A 16,201-nucleotide genomic window follows, 5' to 3' on the forward strand; every position below is an offset into this window, starting at 1 on the left:
TACCATGTCATTAGGAGGATCTGGCACAGTGGGAAATACTCCTGCCCTCATTCAGTGTTTCATGGAGCCACATTTCTTGGTCACCGGTAACTGAAATATGAAACCTTAAAATAACTCAAATCAGTGAAGGATTGATGGCATAATTCTAATCATTTCCAGCTGTAACAAAAGAGTAGACACGGACCCTGATAAACAATGCTGTTGATAATACTGGTAGTGCACAAGTGCACACCCAGGAGCAGAGGAAATCCTGGAAAAAGCTTATTTGCCATCCCTCATTTTGGAACCTGTGCTTCCAAGCTGATTCTTCAGAAAAACCTAATTTACATCCTGTTTTTCCTGGGGTTAATGGATGCCATTTGCTATGATAAGGTGCTCTGGCTATGAAGAAAAGAGAATGGTGGAAGTTACAGCACGGCCTTTTGTCCTTAACTGCATCAGACCAGGAGTTCACTTAGAACAGAATGTTTTTTAAGGCTCCTTTTTGAAAATAATTCAGAAATCTCCTCAAAAACAGATCAGTAGCTTTTTAAGATAGCAGAAACCATAAAAGCAATGATTTCCAGCCTTTTGCACTTCAGGAACTCCTGAAATGTTTCCAGTGGGGAAGATGGCTATACAGCAAATTTAAGCCTACTCACAAAAGACATGCATTTTTCACTTGCATTTTGCAGATGTCTTCAAAATAGGCAATAGACTGCCAGAGCTCCCATATCACAGCTTGAAAACCTCTGCATTATGTCACTTTATCTGACCTCTTTTGTGAAATATGAGTAAAAGCATTTTACTGGGCTACTGTTGATTGTGAACCCGATAATTCGCATTTGACTAAAGCATCCAGTCTCTGTGCTAAATGAGGAAGGGTAAAGAATGCAGATTCAGCAGGCCAATTCCTTGCCTTTTAAAAACTATGGTAACGAGTAGTTACGGCTGATGGCTGGTCAGACTTCAAACAGAGTCAGACCCTTAGGAGCTATAATGTTCTACTGCAGCTGAGGTTTCTGACCCAGGAATTTGATTTTGCTTTAAGTTCTTCTAACATCATCTTCCCACAACACAGTCTGCATCACACAAAGAAAGGAGTTACCATTAATCCAGACACAACAGCAGATGTACTGTCCGGTGAAAGGTTGATTTCTTTCATAGGACCAGTCTTTTCTTTGGGGTTCACTCTGACTCTGTAGCCAGTAAGGCGAACATTTGGTGCATTCCAGTTGACGGTAAGACTGGTGGGAGTTACCTGAGTAAACTTCAGGTTTGTTGGAGGTGGAATTGCTGCAAAAATCCAGATTGGCTCATGGTTACTTTAAATAAGACAGTCTTGGACAAAACAATATTCTCTCTTGAACATGCGACAGGTTTAGGCCTGAAATACACAGGCAGAAAAGTGATGTCTCTTCTGCAAACACAGGCATAAAGCACTGTGGAAGAGGGAAAGGTATTCAGGAGGAGATTTTCAAATCTACAGTAACACTTTTCAGCAGAAATAAGGAGATCTCGATGCCTCAACCCTTAAGTTAGGTGAGTAACCACACTTGCTGTGATACAAGGTTGAACACTTAGGGAGGTGCTTCAATCTGTAGCAGGCCAGTCTGTTTTAATTTTTCAGCCTGTCTCTGCTTTTCATCGCACAGCTAATAGCTCAGTCCTGCTTCACTTGCCTATCTCTGGTCACTTCTAAAATATGATGGATGATTTACAAAAGTAAGTAGGAAGCAGGCTCAGGAATTGCAAAAAGGATATAAAATACTGCAAATGCAGAGGGGAAGCATTTTACAGCCACTTACACAAGTGTAAATTACTACACAGAGAGCAAGGCAATGGAAAAGCAGAGCTGTGGTGGCCATAAGGCTCATCACACAAGAGTCCGTTCATGAGCTAACACATCTGATATCTCTAAAAAAAAAAAAAATGTTTGCATAAAAAAGGAGCATGCATTGAAACATTTTCTTGCCTTACTGTTGATAATCCTTAGGCTGTAAACAGAGGAAAGGTACACCTTACCATAGTGCCTGCAATTAGCATGTTGCTGTGAAGTGTTGAAGTTTTCTAATTTTACAGAGTAGAAATACAACATAATTCTCCCTTGTTGCTTTGCTCAGAACTCAACCTAAAGCCCATGATAGTCAATGTAAAGTCTTGAATTACTTCAGATACGCTTTTGAACAGCCCACAAAGGGTAAACCACAGAGAGCAGGTTTTAAAAATTACTGTATTTGCATTTCTGGCAGGTAGTCAGCCAGCTGTTTCAATCATCACAGCACTTTGTTTCAGCTTAGCATAGTAATTTGTACACTAGAAACCACCATTTTCATTACACCCCTGGAATTACAGTCAACTTCATCCACAAATGAACAGGACACGTCTGGTAATGCTTGAAGTTTTGCAATGGATTCCATATTGCTGGAAGTAATTTTTTCTCAAGCAATTAGCTTAATTTTCCTTTTTTACAAAGGAATTTTCAATGTATTCGACATGGGGTTAGATCAGGCTGGCCCGTAAGGGACTGTCCTGAATGGAGCATGTCTTCTTCTTGTGGAGGCGATGTGAGCACGGGGTGTGGGCATGCACATGGGCTGTAGTGCTCAGGGCAGTGCCAGGGAAGGATCCAGTGGCTCTGTGAGACCTGAGGGTTAAGCCATTTCCCAGCCCTTCCTGCTGATCTTTTGCTCCATCCCACAGCAAGGACCCCAACAGCTGCCCCAACCTCTCTGTTGTTGGTAACCAACTCTGCTTGCAAGTGCCCTGTGTCCTAAAGACAAGAGTGTTGTAAGAGTGTGATTCACCATGAATTAGGCTCTGTGACTAAGGATTGGACATCAGTGACCCACTTGAGGACTGAGAGAAGGTTATAAGGGAACATCCATCCTTTCTCAAGACTCTTGCACCTTCAATCCTGATCTTTCCTGCATTTCCTAACGTGCACACAGGCTGACTGGGCTGGCAGCCAGCCCTCCAGTACCAACTAAGCCACCTCTCAAGAGCAATCACATCCCCTTGGTTGCCCCTGCGGCTTCACCGGCGCAGAGCACCAGCTGCACACTTTACCCAACAGGGCAGAAGCCACTGCTGCCACGGCCTGCGGGGTGGTGGAGTTAAAGGTGTACCTGTGGACTGGGTCCCAGTGAGGGGCAGGCTCTCCATGTCATCGTATATGGCAACGATATTGATAGTGTACTCAGAACCCGGCCTGAGGCCATGCAGCTCAGCAGTGTCTTCTTCGCCACCTGGGGCCGGCAATAGCTCATGGATTCCATCCTCAGGGCTTGAGTAGGTCACCCTGTACCTGGTGACTTGCCCCTGCGGGCTTTCCCAAGCAATTTTGATGGAATCAACATCCACCTCAGTGAATGTTAGTCCTTTAGGGCGGTCAATGTCTGTTAGGCAAATTAACGGTAAGAGGTTATGTGATAAAAAGCAGGTTGTGGGTGAGGAAAACAAAAAGCATTTCTATTACATGCAAAGCAGTTTTCAGTTTTGCGTGGGAGAAGGGGTACTTGATTCTCCTCTGTGCTGCACCTTGCACACATGCTTACACCTGGGCAGAGTAAGGCTGAGAGTTCATGGCTGCCACACAGCAGGAAGGCCTTGTTGAACCTAAAAGGACTTGCATTACCACCTTCAAAACAGCCAGGACACCAATCCTTACCTACATTTGAGTGCCCTTGGCACTGAAACCCCTTTTACACAGCTCTAGCAGCATTAAGCTACCTTAAAGTGGTCAAGAGAAAAAACAGAAATGGGAATTTTAAGACCCATTTCTGCCACCAGAGCCAGTAACTGGTTTCTAGTGCTAAAGACAGCCAGAGAACGCACTTAGCTTGGTAAGTTTGGATTCATGCTGCATTTGCTTTTCCCTATTGTAAGCTGTTGTGCAAAGTGCCAGTCCAAGGAGAATCAGTCCCACCATTTTCTTTCATAAATTAATATCCAATGAATATACTTATCAAGGAAAGCAAATTACTCGGTATATTATGTTTTAAAATCAGTTAGAAACAAACTTTTCAGCTTTGTATTGAGTGCACAGGGAATATCCACAGGTGCAACTGGGTGATAAGCACACTGCCTAATTAGACCAATTCATTGGATTTTCCTAGCAAGGCAGAAGCTCAGTGCTAGACAGCAAGGGAAACGGGCCTTGCTCCACAAGAGTCTAGTGTGACTACCACAGAGCTATTATATATCCATTTGTTACACAAAATGGGAGGATCCAGCATATTTTTATATCGGATCCAAATTACAGTTTTCAATAAGATTTCAGCTTTTTTATTTGCCATGTTATATTAGCCCTGAATTTTCTCCATTTTCTAGTTGGCAAAGGTGATTTTTGTCCATGAATATATTGGCTCATAATGGAGGCGGACTCTTCCCATCTCTGCAAAGCTACAGAGAAGCTCCCATTATCTTTAGGAGAATTCCACAAGTATTTGGGGCTGAGCTGCGGTTTTGAAAACAAGCTTGAGCAAGGGAATAACATGCACGCAAATTCCTACCCCAGAGGTGTCCCTGAAAAAGGCACTTTACATCAGAAATATTCCTCTGAGTTCCATGTTCCCACTTGCCTCCGCTCTGTGTCCAGAGCGGTACTGCTATTTTGTACAGGCAGATAGAGCAATTTGAGGGCTGAGCTGTCCTTTCTTTTGCAGCGCTTCACACCAAGTTCTTGATATAACTCACGTGGTCTCCTTTACTCCCTTGCACAGAGCAAGTGCTCCTAGCCCCAGTCCAGTCCGCTAAGAGTAATCACCAGTAACCACCTTTGCCACCTAGCTCCAGAAGGAACATCGCACATTTTTTCCACTGATTGGCTGAAGGCAAACAAAACCCAAAAAGATTTTGCAGCTTTAGTGAAAGAAAATCAGAAGCGCAGCATTTTGATGGCATGGGGAATTGCATTTAGCCTGTATTTGAGGGAGAGTGACTCCATTTTTGCCAGCATCTGCAATTTAGGTGCATGGTACTCATCACAGGGCAGCCCACCTTGCATTCCCCTGGAGACTGGGCACCTGCCACTTGCTTTCACTGGTGATGTGATACTGCACGGTAGATTCAGACATCAAGAGATAACATTTATTTTGTTACCATGAAGTGAAATACGTACTGGTGACAGCTGTCTCAACCAAGGGGAGGCTCTCTCCGTTCTGATTCTGAGCGTAGACACTGACCATATACTCAACGGTGGGCTGCAGACCTTCAATAGTGACTTGTGTTTGATCTGGCAGGAGATAACAACATTAGTCCATCTGCGACTGCACAAAGCTGCAGAGAATTGGCCTCTAAGTAACCCTGAATGAAGGGCCTGTATAAGTGATACCATGAATAAATGTCATTAAAACAAGACAGGATTGACATATCATTTGTCTTTTGTTTGCACTGTGCTTCTCTGACAGTGCATGACACAGCATCTGCAATTGTTACCTGCTCGAAATCCCCACAGCTAAAAGGGCAAGTTAGCATAGTAGAAAAAAAATAAAGCAAGAGCAGACCAGGTTTCAGCATTTTCCCAGATAAGACTGACCATTAACCCAGCTGCATCACAAGCATCCTGAGTGCTAATCTCTGCATATCCCACAAAACTCACTAACAGTGTTCCCAAGAGCAACCCGAGAGCTGACTTGGCAGGTTCTGTGGTGATGCAGTCAAGCCTGCTGAATATGTGCCTGAGTCCATGCTATGACCAAGGGTCACATTATATGACCTTCAGAAGGATTTCAGAGGAAGTTTTGCTGGATGCTGGAAGATCCAGTTGCATTCCTTTGAAATCCAGGTGTCCCTCAGAGACACTGAGGCTTCTAAGAAAAAACCTTTGCAGCACAGTGGTGTCAAAGAAATGCAGGGTAAAAATTTAGAATCACAGAATAGTTTGGGTTGGAAGGGACCTTCAAAAGTCATCTAGACCAACCCCCTGCAACAAGCAGGGACATCTTCAGCTAGATGAGGTTTGCCCTGTCTTCTCCTGGATGAGAGCCAACTAAAGTCAGCAGGATGGCAAAAAAAGGTACAAGCAGGAGAAAGTTTGCCTTCGAGTATATACCTAGTGCCCAATAGCATTGATTCCAGTGGTCACATCTTGCATTCTTTACATATCTGGTGAAGGATGTCTTGTATTCTTACCTGCAGGGACATTTTTAGTTTTTGTGGGCCCGTGTCCTTTCTTGGGGACAGCTGTCACTCGATACCCTGTGACTGGGGACGTTGAAGGAAGCCATCTGATGCTGATACTGTTGTCCTGGACATCGGTAACTTGCATCTGGGATGGTGTGTCTATTTCTGGGCAAAAATATTTTTTTCTGAGTATGTTGGTACAGGAAATCCTCCCTCCACAGTTGCCTCCTAGCTAAATTTTATTCTGCTCTTCCTCTTCTAGGCTGTGCTTCTTAGAACAGAAAACACACGTTCCTATTTATTCGTCCCTCCCCAGAGCAAAAAAGCCTTAACCATGATGTGTGGCTGACTCACCTCATATCAATGTCAGTTGAGAATTTTTATTGTTTTAAAGGCTACTAAACACCTTTATCTGCAGCTACAGCAGAAGTAGGATAAGGCTATATTCAGAGCCAGAAGTGAGACAACAGTCCTGAAGTTAGAAAGTAATGTCTCATCAGGATCATGTAAGATGACAGTGCATCAGAAGCACCAGAATTAAACCAACAGTGACCCCATGACATGAGAGCCCGGCAGGATTTCCATGCTGCAGTAAGCAGTCAGATATTGCTTATATCCCCATCTGAGCTCCACAGGGTTTTCCTCCTCCAAAAGTCCACAATCCCCCTGTGTGTCATGTCATTATCATGCTGGGCCACCATAATATGCAGCTCCACTGAAAACGATGGGCTTACAACATGGGCTATGATTTCTCAGAGAAACCAGGGATCAGTGATACAAATCTACGGGGATAAACCAACAATAAGCTGCAGGGGTTCTTTGTAGTTTCTTTGTTTTGTTTTAAACAAGTCTCACCTGTTTTGTAGGTGACAGTGACTGGCTTGCTACTGGCAGGGCTGTCTCCACGGCCAGTTACAGCATACACTGTGATGGTGTAGTCTACGCCAGGTTTGAGGCCAGTGATGGTAGCAGTGGACATGGTGCCAGGCACTGTAAACTCCTGCACAGGGCTGCTTCCACCTAAGGAAGGTAGGGTGGAAAAAGAAGAAATGTAATGGGTCTCTGCGTTACATATTTTAAATCATTACAAAAACCAGGACAATCATATATGCATCAAACTGAAGACAGGACCCTCTTGATTGCAATAGCTGTTGGGTCAGAGTCTTTTTCAGACCAACCCAAGGAAAAGAATTAAATATGTACAAAGAACCACCTCTAAAATGACAGAAGTGCTCCAGATATTCTTTTTGGTGGATATAAAATGATTTTCTCTCCTTTAAAAGAAAAGACACCTATATTTGACCAAATACACTGCAAGAATCTCAGAGATACGAGAGTCTCCTGTCTGCTACAGTCAGACTTGCCTTTGCTATTTTCTGTGGCTTTCTAATAGCCTCAGAATAGAGGTTCTGGCCTGCGACTGGCCATAGCAGCCTGTCCTCACCTGTTTCACCATACGTGATCCGGTAGTATCTGACTGTCACTGCAGGAGCATCCCAGGAAATCACAAGGCTGGTTGGGCTGGTGGGGGTGACTTCCAGGTCCCTTGGAACATCAGACACTAGAAAAAAAGAAAATTGAAAGTTTAAATGCAGCTAATACACATCAGCTACATATTTCACCCATGACACTGATCTCCTCTGCTACTCATGTGCCTTAGTTTTAGTCTAGTGCACACACCGCTACAAGTGATGTATCTCATTAAAAAAAATCCAGCATTAGACTATATTTAATGAAAAAAGTGCTGCTTGCCATAAAGATGTCTGACTTGATCTGAAAGTAGCATGGGTCCTCCAACCTTTTCCTAGATCAGGCACTACCTCAGTATCACAGGGTTTCACAAGCGTGTAGGGAAGATCTACTCAATAGCAACTACTTTGGTAGAGGACAATCAAAATCCTCATGGTAACTTCTAGTCAGTGTTCTCTCAAGGCTTACCCGTTGTTTGTTGGCCAACCAAGGGCACGCTCTCCTCCCTGCCATTGATGGCGATGATGCTGACCACGTACTCAGTCCCTGGAAGCAGGTTGGTAAGGGTGATGGAGTTCCGCGACGGGGGCACACGGTCCTCCTTAGGCCTGCCGACACCATGCTCTGGCTGATGCCGAATTTTGTAGCCCGTAATGGTGGCACGAGGAGCAATCCAGTGGACAGTGAAAGAGTTAGCAGTTATATCCGAGAAGTCAAGGCCAGTGGGGGAATCAAGACCTGGATATTTCAAAGAGACAAGAGACTGAGCTCAACTGAACTACTGGTCATCATCACCATTGCCATGTTTCATTAAGCTCAGTACCATGACACTGCCAGATCCTAAGCCAAATGCTATTCAGGCATGGAACTAAACAAATATGTGTTCAGGATCAAAGCGAGATAAACAAGCGAGATAAACAAGGTTGTGGAATGCAACCACAGGAAAAGAGTGTATGGCACACACAGACAGCACAGCATAAAACAACATACATCACCAGCAAACTCCAGCACACAGTTACAAAACAAGAAAGACTCAATGATGGGTATCACACCATCGGTACATTCACACCAGGATCTACAACGCTCTATTTAAAAATCAACAGAAGTTCTAGCTCTCAGACATAATGAAACAGAAAATTTCCTAGAGTTTCCCCAAGATGCGCATTTGCATTGCTCTTTGATATCTAGCTGATGACCCATCGAGAAGGCAGCAATACTCAGGAAAGAACAACAAAGTCCTGTTAATGAATGCTTAATGGATGGCACTAATTGCACATGTGTCTCAGGGTGCATCTAAGTACCTGTTTTCTGGATTCCAGACAAAGGTGCACTCTCGTGCTGCTCAGCAACACTGTAGACTCTCACCAGATATTCAGTACCAGGGAGCAGATCTGTAGAGTGCAAGTACAGGAATTTAGACATTTTTATTTACTAATAGTTAGAAGTCATTCAACCTACACAACCGTGCTTCTTAAGGAGGTAATCAGCTTTTGCTTGATGAAAGATCTGAGCCTCCAGGACACTAAAAAAATTAAATCACTTCTTTTTGTGGCATTATGGATGCTTGCAATGTTTTACCCTGAAGGAGCATGGTATCCTGTACTGTTGCTTCATTAGTTTGTGGAGACTGGCCAGAAGCAGTTTTCTACGAGGTTCCTTCCAGTTATCTAGCAGTTTAGTTATGCACCAGGCCAGAGCTTTAGCTCATATAAACTGGAACAGGGCCAAGGATTTCCAACACAGCTATTCTAACTCTGATGAACTCCAGATCTGGTCTCTTATTCTGAAAGAGGATATTGTCTCTCACACAGCCAACCTGATTCGAGGACAGAAAAAAAGCCTTCAAATATAACAGAGCTTTTGCACTAGCAAAAATTAATGTCAGCTTTCTGAAAATGCCCATGTTTCGTTGCCAGGTCCTGTAATGTTCCAAACAGTATTTATTTTCTGGTCCTGGGCATACAAAGCCAAAAGAGCGATGACCTTTTGCACATTCTGATCCTCTCCCTGAAACTCTGCACTGCAAGTCCTTGACATTTCTGGCAAACCAGGTGAGTAATATGTATTTACTCTTAATACCTAACCAGGCTGCAAATCAATGCAATTGCCCCATAGTCTGATTCACCACTGTCCTTGGATTGATGGGAAAGACTTCCCTGTGGTTTGGCTTTAACTTGGGTAAAGAAAGCAGCCAAACCCCATTTAGTCTGAGCTTGTATGAGGCTACTTCAACATCAGCTTAGACGAGCTGAGAATCTGGCCAGTTACACTTACAGTATGCAATTTTTCTTTTGCCTCATCTTATGTCACATGTAAGGGGCCTCCTTTATTTGTTCAACTTCTGCAGGTAATCCACTTACTTGTTAAGATCACCATGTTGTCTGAAGGTGAAATTGTCAGCTCTGCAACGTCTTCCTCCTTCTTCACAGGTGAGTAGCGCACCAAGAAGCTGCTCAGCACGATGGAAGTTGGTGCGGTCCAAGTCACTCTCATAGTATCAGGCCCCACATTAGTAAAGCGGAGATCAGTGGGAGGAGGCACAGCTACATAGTAAAAAACCAAGTATCTTAGTTCTCCAATTCATAACAGTTGATCAAGAGGTATGTTCAGAGAATCACCAGAGAAGGTACCTCATGCATAACAGACTACTGTGTCAGACCCATGCAAACAGACTTCTAAACTACGTTCGGTTCTACTATAGTTAGGAGAAAAATATGTCTGTACTCCTGTCAGGCTCCTTTAACCTCTTGGCAATTCCCAATACTTTAAATATACCCTGTGGGGCTAATTTGAAAACAAGGTAGCAAGTTTCAGTAATGTGCTTCTTGCAGCTGGATTTTGCATTACAGATGCAGAGCCAAGAGAGGTTTAAAGTTGCCATACAGCAGCTTACAGGTGGAAAAGTAATCTCATCTAGAATCCATACATGCACACACAGGAGAGGAGAGGGTATATCACTAATTTCCTACAACTCTACTTCTACTCGTGTTGAAGGATTTACAGCCTCAGGATTTTCAAACACAATAGGATTTCATGCAAGAACTAGTTTTCAGCTCGCCTTCTGCTCATGCACTATTGACCCTTGACGGCGTGGCATGGCTGTCAGTGGCCTGTACTCGGGGAGTGCCTTTTTGTCTGCATCTTTTGGGGCATCGTGGAAAGAGTGGGGCCGCCACTGAAACAGGCTGCTGGAAGCTCAAACAGTTACCAAGGTTGGAGGGCGTCTGTTGAACTGCTCTGCCCTGTGGCACTCGTATTTGGGGGAATCATGGTTTATAAGTCTGGTGAATATATAGCTCATGTTTCAGGCTCTCAATTCTAACTGCATCCTGGAAATCTGAATAGCAGAAGGTGAATGTGCCTGGCAAGTCTGCAGCCATTCACAGCATTAAAATACCTCAAATTAGAAAACCGAGCAGTGCACATCCATCACCAGCTGCCATTGAGAAAAAGGGGCAAGCCGGGTCTGTCTGGCTTCCCCCCAGTGAGCGGCTTAATTCCTCTTTGGACAAAGCCCCATCATCCCGAGAGCCAGTGACAGCATGAAACACCGTCCATGTCACAAAACACAGAAGTTTTCAAAATTCACCCGTTTGCTGTGTCAGAGTGGTAGGGGCGCTCTCTCCGCCATTAATGAGTGTGATTACACTGATGTCGTAATCAATGCCCGGCTCCAAGCCTGTCACTGTGTAGTATCCTACTGAGGAGTCCACAAAATCTTCGAAAATAGGGACACTTTCTCCTGCCGCAACTACTGTGATGCGGTAGCCAATAATGGTGGAGGCATTTAACGGGGTCCACCTCAGGCCGATGCTTGAGTCAGTTATGTCAACAAAGCTTAGGTCAGTGAGCTGGGGCACCTCTAATGAGTTAAAGAGCAAACAGGAAAGGCAAAGACATACAGAGGCAAAAGAAAGACAAGGGAGAAAAAAGCAGTGTTCATCACTATTAACATTGACGGAACTTCAGCAGCAATTGCGGTGATATGCAGAATTTCTCTTGGGGTTTGGGGGAAAAGGAGGTTTTTTGGGGGTTTGTTTTTTTTTTTTTGTCGTGGGTTTCTTTGGTTGTTTTGGTTTTTTTTGCTTTTTATATAGTACTCTGTAATGCACTCTCCAGCTGCCCCCCTGGGCAGCCAGAAGCTGAAACCCTGATCCCATGTGACAATGCCCATCCACTTCAGACTTAAAATTTTCAAGAAGGCCAACAAGAGGAACTTAACTTGCAACACATTTTCTTTGAGCAATGACGAGCCACAAAGACCCATCATTTTCCAATGAGAACAGAAAGAGAAAAAACATACCACTTTTTTTTTCAGCTAGAAAACAAGAGATCAAAGTCTATTAACATATAAATAAAACTACTTCTCTGAAATATTAGTTGATTTGACCTTCTAGAATTTTTGTCTTGTTCAAATGGCAAGTCCAACTTACTTACTTGGGATCATAAAAAATATCAACCCATTCAAAGGGGCTAAATCAGCCTGCACCTTCAGCTGGTGAGAACCATCACAAAGCTCCAGGGTAGATCATCCACTCTCTGAACTATTTACACTGGACTTGGAAAAGTCTCAAATCCCTGTAATGGCTTGAGGATCTGGCCCAGAATTCCTCAAGTTCTACTTACCACTAACTGCTGCAAGATATGTGCTACAAACAGACAATACGGAACAGTGAGTAATAAAACACTTTCTGGGAAAGATGGCAAATGGTTAAAACTGACCTTTAGATGATAAGTATTCTGTAAGAGCGACAATGTCTCCATTTTCAGAGGTTATGCCCAGCACATGTTGTGGCCAAGAAACTGACTTGATTTGTTGGCTAAATAGTTCAAAAAATGCAGAACTAAGCCACTAAATAAAGATCTTCTAGATATTGTCTAAGTTCCTGTGTGGCAAACAAGCACAGCTGTGACTGTTCTCCCTATGGACATTATTCCCATAGCAAAGTTTTCTTTTCCTGTATGTTAGGACCACAGAATTGGGCAAGGGGTGGGGAATGTTAGATACATCTTTAACTGACAGTGGCCAAACCCTCAGCTGCTCAAGTCATTAGATTGGTATTGATTTAAGCCAGAAGATTTGGCTATCTCACTTTAGGGGGCTGATCCCAAAATCAGTGGGAGCTGCTCTTCCTCCCTCAGGATCAGACACCAGTAGGTGAGTCAAAGATGCAGGACTCTGTATCCATTCTGTTGGATCATTACACGTTAGCTTGTAAATGAATTGTGGGACAGTAACATCACAAAAGACTGGCTTTAATAACAGTGGTTATGTTCTATTTTAATGTCTTTCTAGGAAAAGACTTATTTTACAGAATACATGCAAAAAACGCCAGTTTTCTGTAAAATCATTGTTTATCCACATGGAATGCATGTACCATATCACCTTTAAAGAGTGCTAAAAGCCAGAGACATACATTCTTAGCTTTTCCCCAACAGAAGATGGTAAAGGACTAAAGCTATTACTGCTGTAATTATGCAGTATCACAGTATTAGTTCACCCCAGGGAGCATACAGCACTTCAGTGAAGCGTGGAAATTTTAAAGCAGTGTTATAAGAGCAAGCAAACACAGTAGCTGGCATCATTTCAGGGCTGAGCAGAAACAAAAACAAACAAACAAAACCCTCACAAAGCAAAATGAAATGAAACCATTTGGGAAGACGCATATTCGTTTTGCTACTGTGGCTACAAAGGTAGTTTCTGCAGTCATCGCCACATGTAGTGTGAGGTGGCACACACCATTTTGTGTCCCAGAAGTGCCACAGTGATGGACCTTGCCATCATGGCTTTCCTCTCTGTTGTGCTGAAGCAATCTTCTGCCATTATTGCTGCCAAAATTTCTCCTGTGCTCGCTTCCCTCTCATACTTCTCTTCGCCTGCTTCCTACTCTCACCAGCTGTGCTCCAGCTGCTGGGGCACCACAGGGCCAAGTTAAATCCCTGTCACCATTCAGCTCAGTGTACTGATACAACAGATGCATCTCTTTACCACCCCCCCATTGACAGACAACATAGGCTGTCCATGCAGAGAAGTACATGGGTTTACATGCTGCTCTTTCACATGCTGCCACGTGGCTATTCTGCTTCTTGAGAACAAATACCAAGTCTAAGCCCTCTGCCACCAAACTAATGGGTGCTGTGCAATGTAGAGCTCTCAGCAATTTGACTTCAAGCAGCTATAACTGCTGCTCATCCTTTCATTACCTTGTGTGATGGTTTCAGAGATGGGAACACTCTCCTGCTTGTCCTTCATTGAGTAAACGCTGACGTTGTACTCCACACCAGGGTTTAGATTTTCAAAGGTGCAGGTGGTCTGATCTGCACCTACTACTTCCTCCAAGGTAGAGCCCTGCTGCCCGTTGGTGGGAGCAGTGGTCACTCGGTACCCACTGATACCTGAAATACAGACAGACAACTGAAGCAATCACATTACATTTTGAGTGATTTTGCCAACCTGAGCCCCACAAGCAAGAGGTTGAGCTTTCCAGGAGGCAGCCATGCCTCCCTCACAGTGTAATTTCAGTTCCCTTTGAGACTTTATCAAACTGAAAATCTCATGACATCATATGAAAAGATACATCTAGTGACTGAGAGTGGGGTTTTCAAAAGTTTTCAATCCTTATTTTATAGAAGTCAGTTATATAGCTCCCATCAGCTATTGTTGGCAAAGAGTTCATATCAAACACTTTCAGAATTTCCATGCTTACTCTCAATGACATGAACTCATTCTTCACTGGCAGAAATCATTTTGGTCCATCTTGCTTTCCTTCCCTTGGGCTATTTTTAAACCACTGAGGATATTTGAAGAAATCCTTCAAATCCCTAAAACAGCTGAAATATTTAAGCATATTCATACTCCAAAATAGCATTTTACACGGAATGTAAATCATGAAGAGTCCTATGACAACCTATACTTCACTGTGAATTATATCCTTGCATATATCTAAAAATATATACTTTTTTCTTTAAATGACTCAACAGCAGGCTTCCTGTCAAAGTCTCCTTAATGAAGTGCAAGGCACTGCAAAACAAATGTTAGCGTTCTGATACAACAGCATGTTTGAGCACAGTGTGAGTTCACAGTTACCTGGAGTTGTACTTCTATCCCAAGAGACTACCAGGACCCCAGTGTCAGGATTGGGCTCCAGGCGCAGGTTGGTTGGTGGAGACAAAGCTGCAAAGGTTCACACAAATAGATTATTTATGGCACCAAGAGTCATGCTAGCCCCCTCAGCATCCCTCTGCCCCAGACTGTACCCTCACCCTTCAGAATGGGCTAAAAAATATTCTCCTGAAATTGTGATCCTGCATTGCAAGAGTTAGTGCTACCGTCAGCTCTGCATCAAAAAGAAAAACACCTTCCAGACCGTGACAGGACTAGAACTGACTCCCAGGAGACAGCCTTTCATCTGGGAAGCACAGCGGAAGCAAGTGGAAGAAGGAATAGTTGTGGAAAAGCAAGTGTGTCATACGTGTAGTCACTCTCCTGATGATCGGAGTCTCTCTCTCCTGGCCGTCTGTCAGGACTGTGAGGGTGTAGGTGTACTCCACTCCAGGGGTCAGGCCAGATATCACGATGCTGCCTGAATCAGAGATGACCTCCCGGGGAGCCTCTCCACCTTGGCTTGGGCGCACACCCAGCTGCAGAGAAGCAGCAAAATTTGCTTTTCAGTCTCAGATACTCCTATCCCAGGTAGCTATCTGCATCCAGACTTGTCATCCAATACAAGTATCACAGGTCTGTATGATTTGTGCTGACTGTTAATCCTGTAATTTGTATTTTAACTGTCCCACTGATGAACTTGATCTGAAGCCCAGAGGACATGCTTGCACTGACCTCTGTGACCTTGACCGACCCTCTGTAAGCAGTGAGCCTCTTGCACCTCTTGCCTTTGTTCTACTACTTTCATTGCAGTCCATAGTAACCAGCTTTAATCTGCCCTCCCTATTGCAATGAAGCAAGAAAAAAAAAAACAACATGGGACTTCAGTTTCTCCTACCTTGAAACCAATCCTTGGGGCAGGTGTCCAGGTGATGACAATAGAAGTCTCAGTCACTTCTGTGTTAAAAGGAGGAACAGAGCCAACAGGCTGATCTGTGAAATGAATTGGCAGAGTTGAAGTCTAGCTGCTGTGATGGCAGCAAACAGTTAGAAAACCTGACTTCTAGCAGCCCAAATAGCAAAAGGTATGTAGTCAGCACTGAACTACATTACTTCTGAAAATATAGTGATCTGAGAGGAATCTGACAGATCACTTCTGTCTGCTGCTGGGCTTGATAGACACAATATGCGAGTGGTCTACTCATAGCCAGTGTTTTTGTAGTTCCTAAGGAAAGTGTAAATACTAAACTAGGCCATGTGAGTCCTCTATGCATCCAGCCCCAAGAATTTGGTTTTGGCACGATACCTAAAGCGTTCCTCAAAAAGCAGCTTGTTTTTTTTCACCCATCATATACCATTCAGTCAGCAGAACAGCACTCCCTTGTCTGTCATCCAGCTGTCCCAGCTGAGACCATCTCATCCCTCACGAACATCTTCAGCTCCTTTAAAGCCAGCAGAGTTAAAGGGAACTCAAAATCAGTCTGAGGAATCTGTGACCTCATTGATATCTGTCAGGAGCACCAC

General features: G+C 43.8%; 1 protein-coding gene across 5 annotated transcripts in view; it reads right to left on the reverse strand.

The window, feature by feature from the left end:
• The window catches only part of FN1 (fibronectin 1), a 54,085-nt gene that overhangs the window by 9,267 nt on the left and 28,617 nt on the right, over nt 1–16,201 (reverse strand). For 2 of the 5 annotated variants that reach the window (XM_065069092.1, XM_065069091.1), the window contains exons 21-34: nt 15,576–15,670; nt 15,048–15,216; nt 14,663–14,749; nt 13,780–13,971; nt 11,165–11,437; nt 9,936–10,118; nt 8,877–8,966; nt 8,044–8,313; nt 7,550–7,666; nt 6,961–7,125; nt 6,115–6,270; nt 5,102–5,215; nt 3,108–3,377; nt 1,088–1,275 (exon numbers count right to left, since the gene is read on the reverse strand). In XM_065069092.1, coding sequence (XP_064925164.1) covers nt 1,088–1,275; nt 3,108–3,377; nt 5,102–5,215; nt 6,115–6,270; nt 6,961–7,125; nt 7,550–7,666; nt 8,044–8,313; nt 8,877–8,966; nt 9,936–10,118; nt 11,165–11,437; nt 13,780–13,971; nt 14,663–14,749; nt 15,048–15,216; nt 15,576–15,670 — 2,369 coding nt within the window. The remainder of the gene's footprint in view (nt 1–1,087; nt 1,276–3,107; nt 3,378–5,101; nt 5,216–6,114; nt 6,271–6,960; nt 7,126–7,549; nt 7,667–8,043; nt 8,314–8,876; nt 8,967–9,935; nt 10,119–11,164; nt 11,438–13,779; nt 13,972–14,662; nt 14,750–15,047; nt 15,217–15,575; nt 15,671–16,201) is intronic. The other 3 variants (XM_065069094.1, XM_065069093.1, XM_065069095.1) reach the window with 3 other exon arrangements.

Source organism: Columba livia, chromosome 7 (genome assembly GCF_036013475.1).
Source record: "Columba livia isolate bColLiv1 breed racing homer chromosome 7, bColLiv1.pat.W.v2, whole genome shotgun sequence".
Taxonomy (NCBI): domain Eukaryota; kingdom Metazoa; phylum Chordata; class Aves; order Columbiformes; family Columbidae; genus Columba; species Columba livia.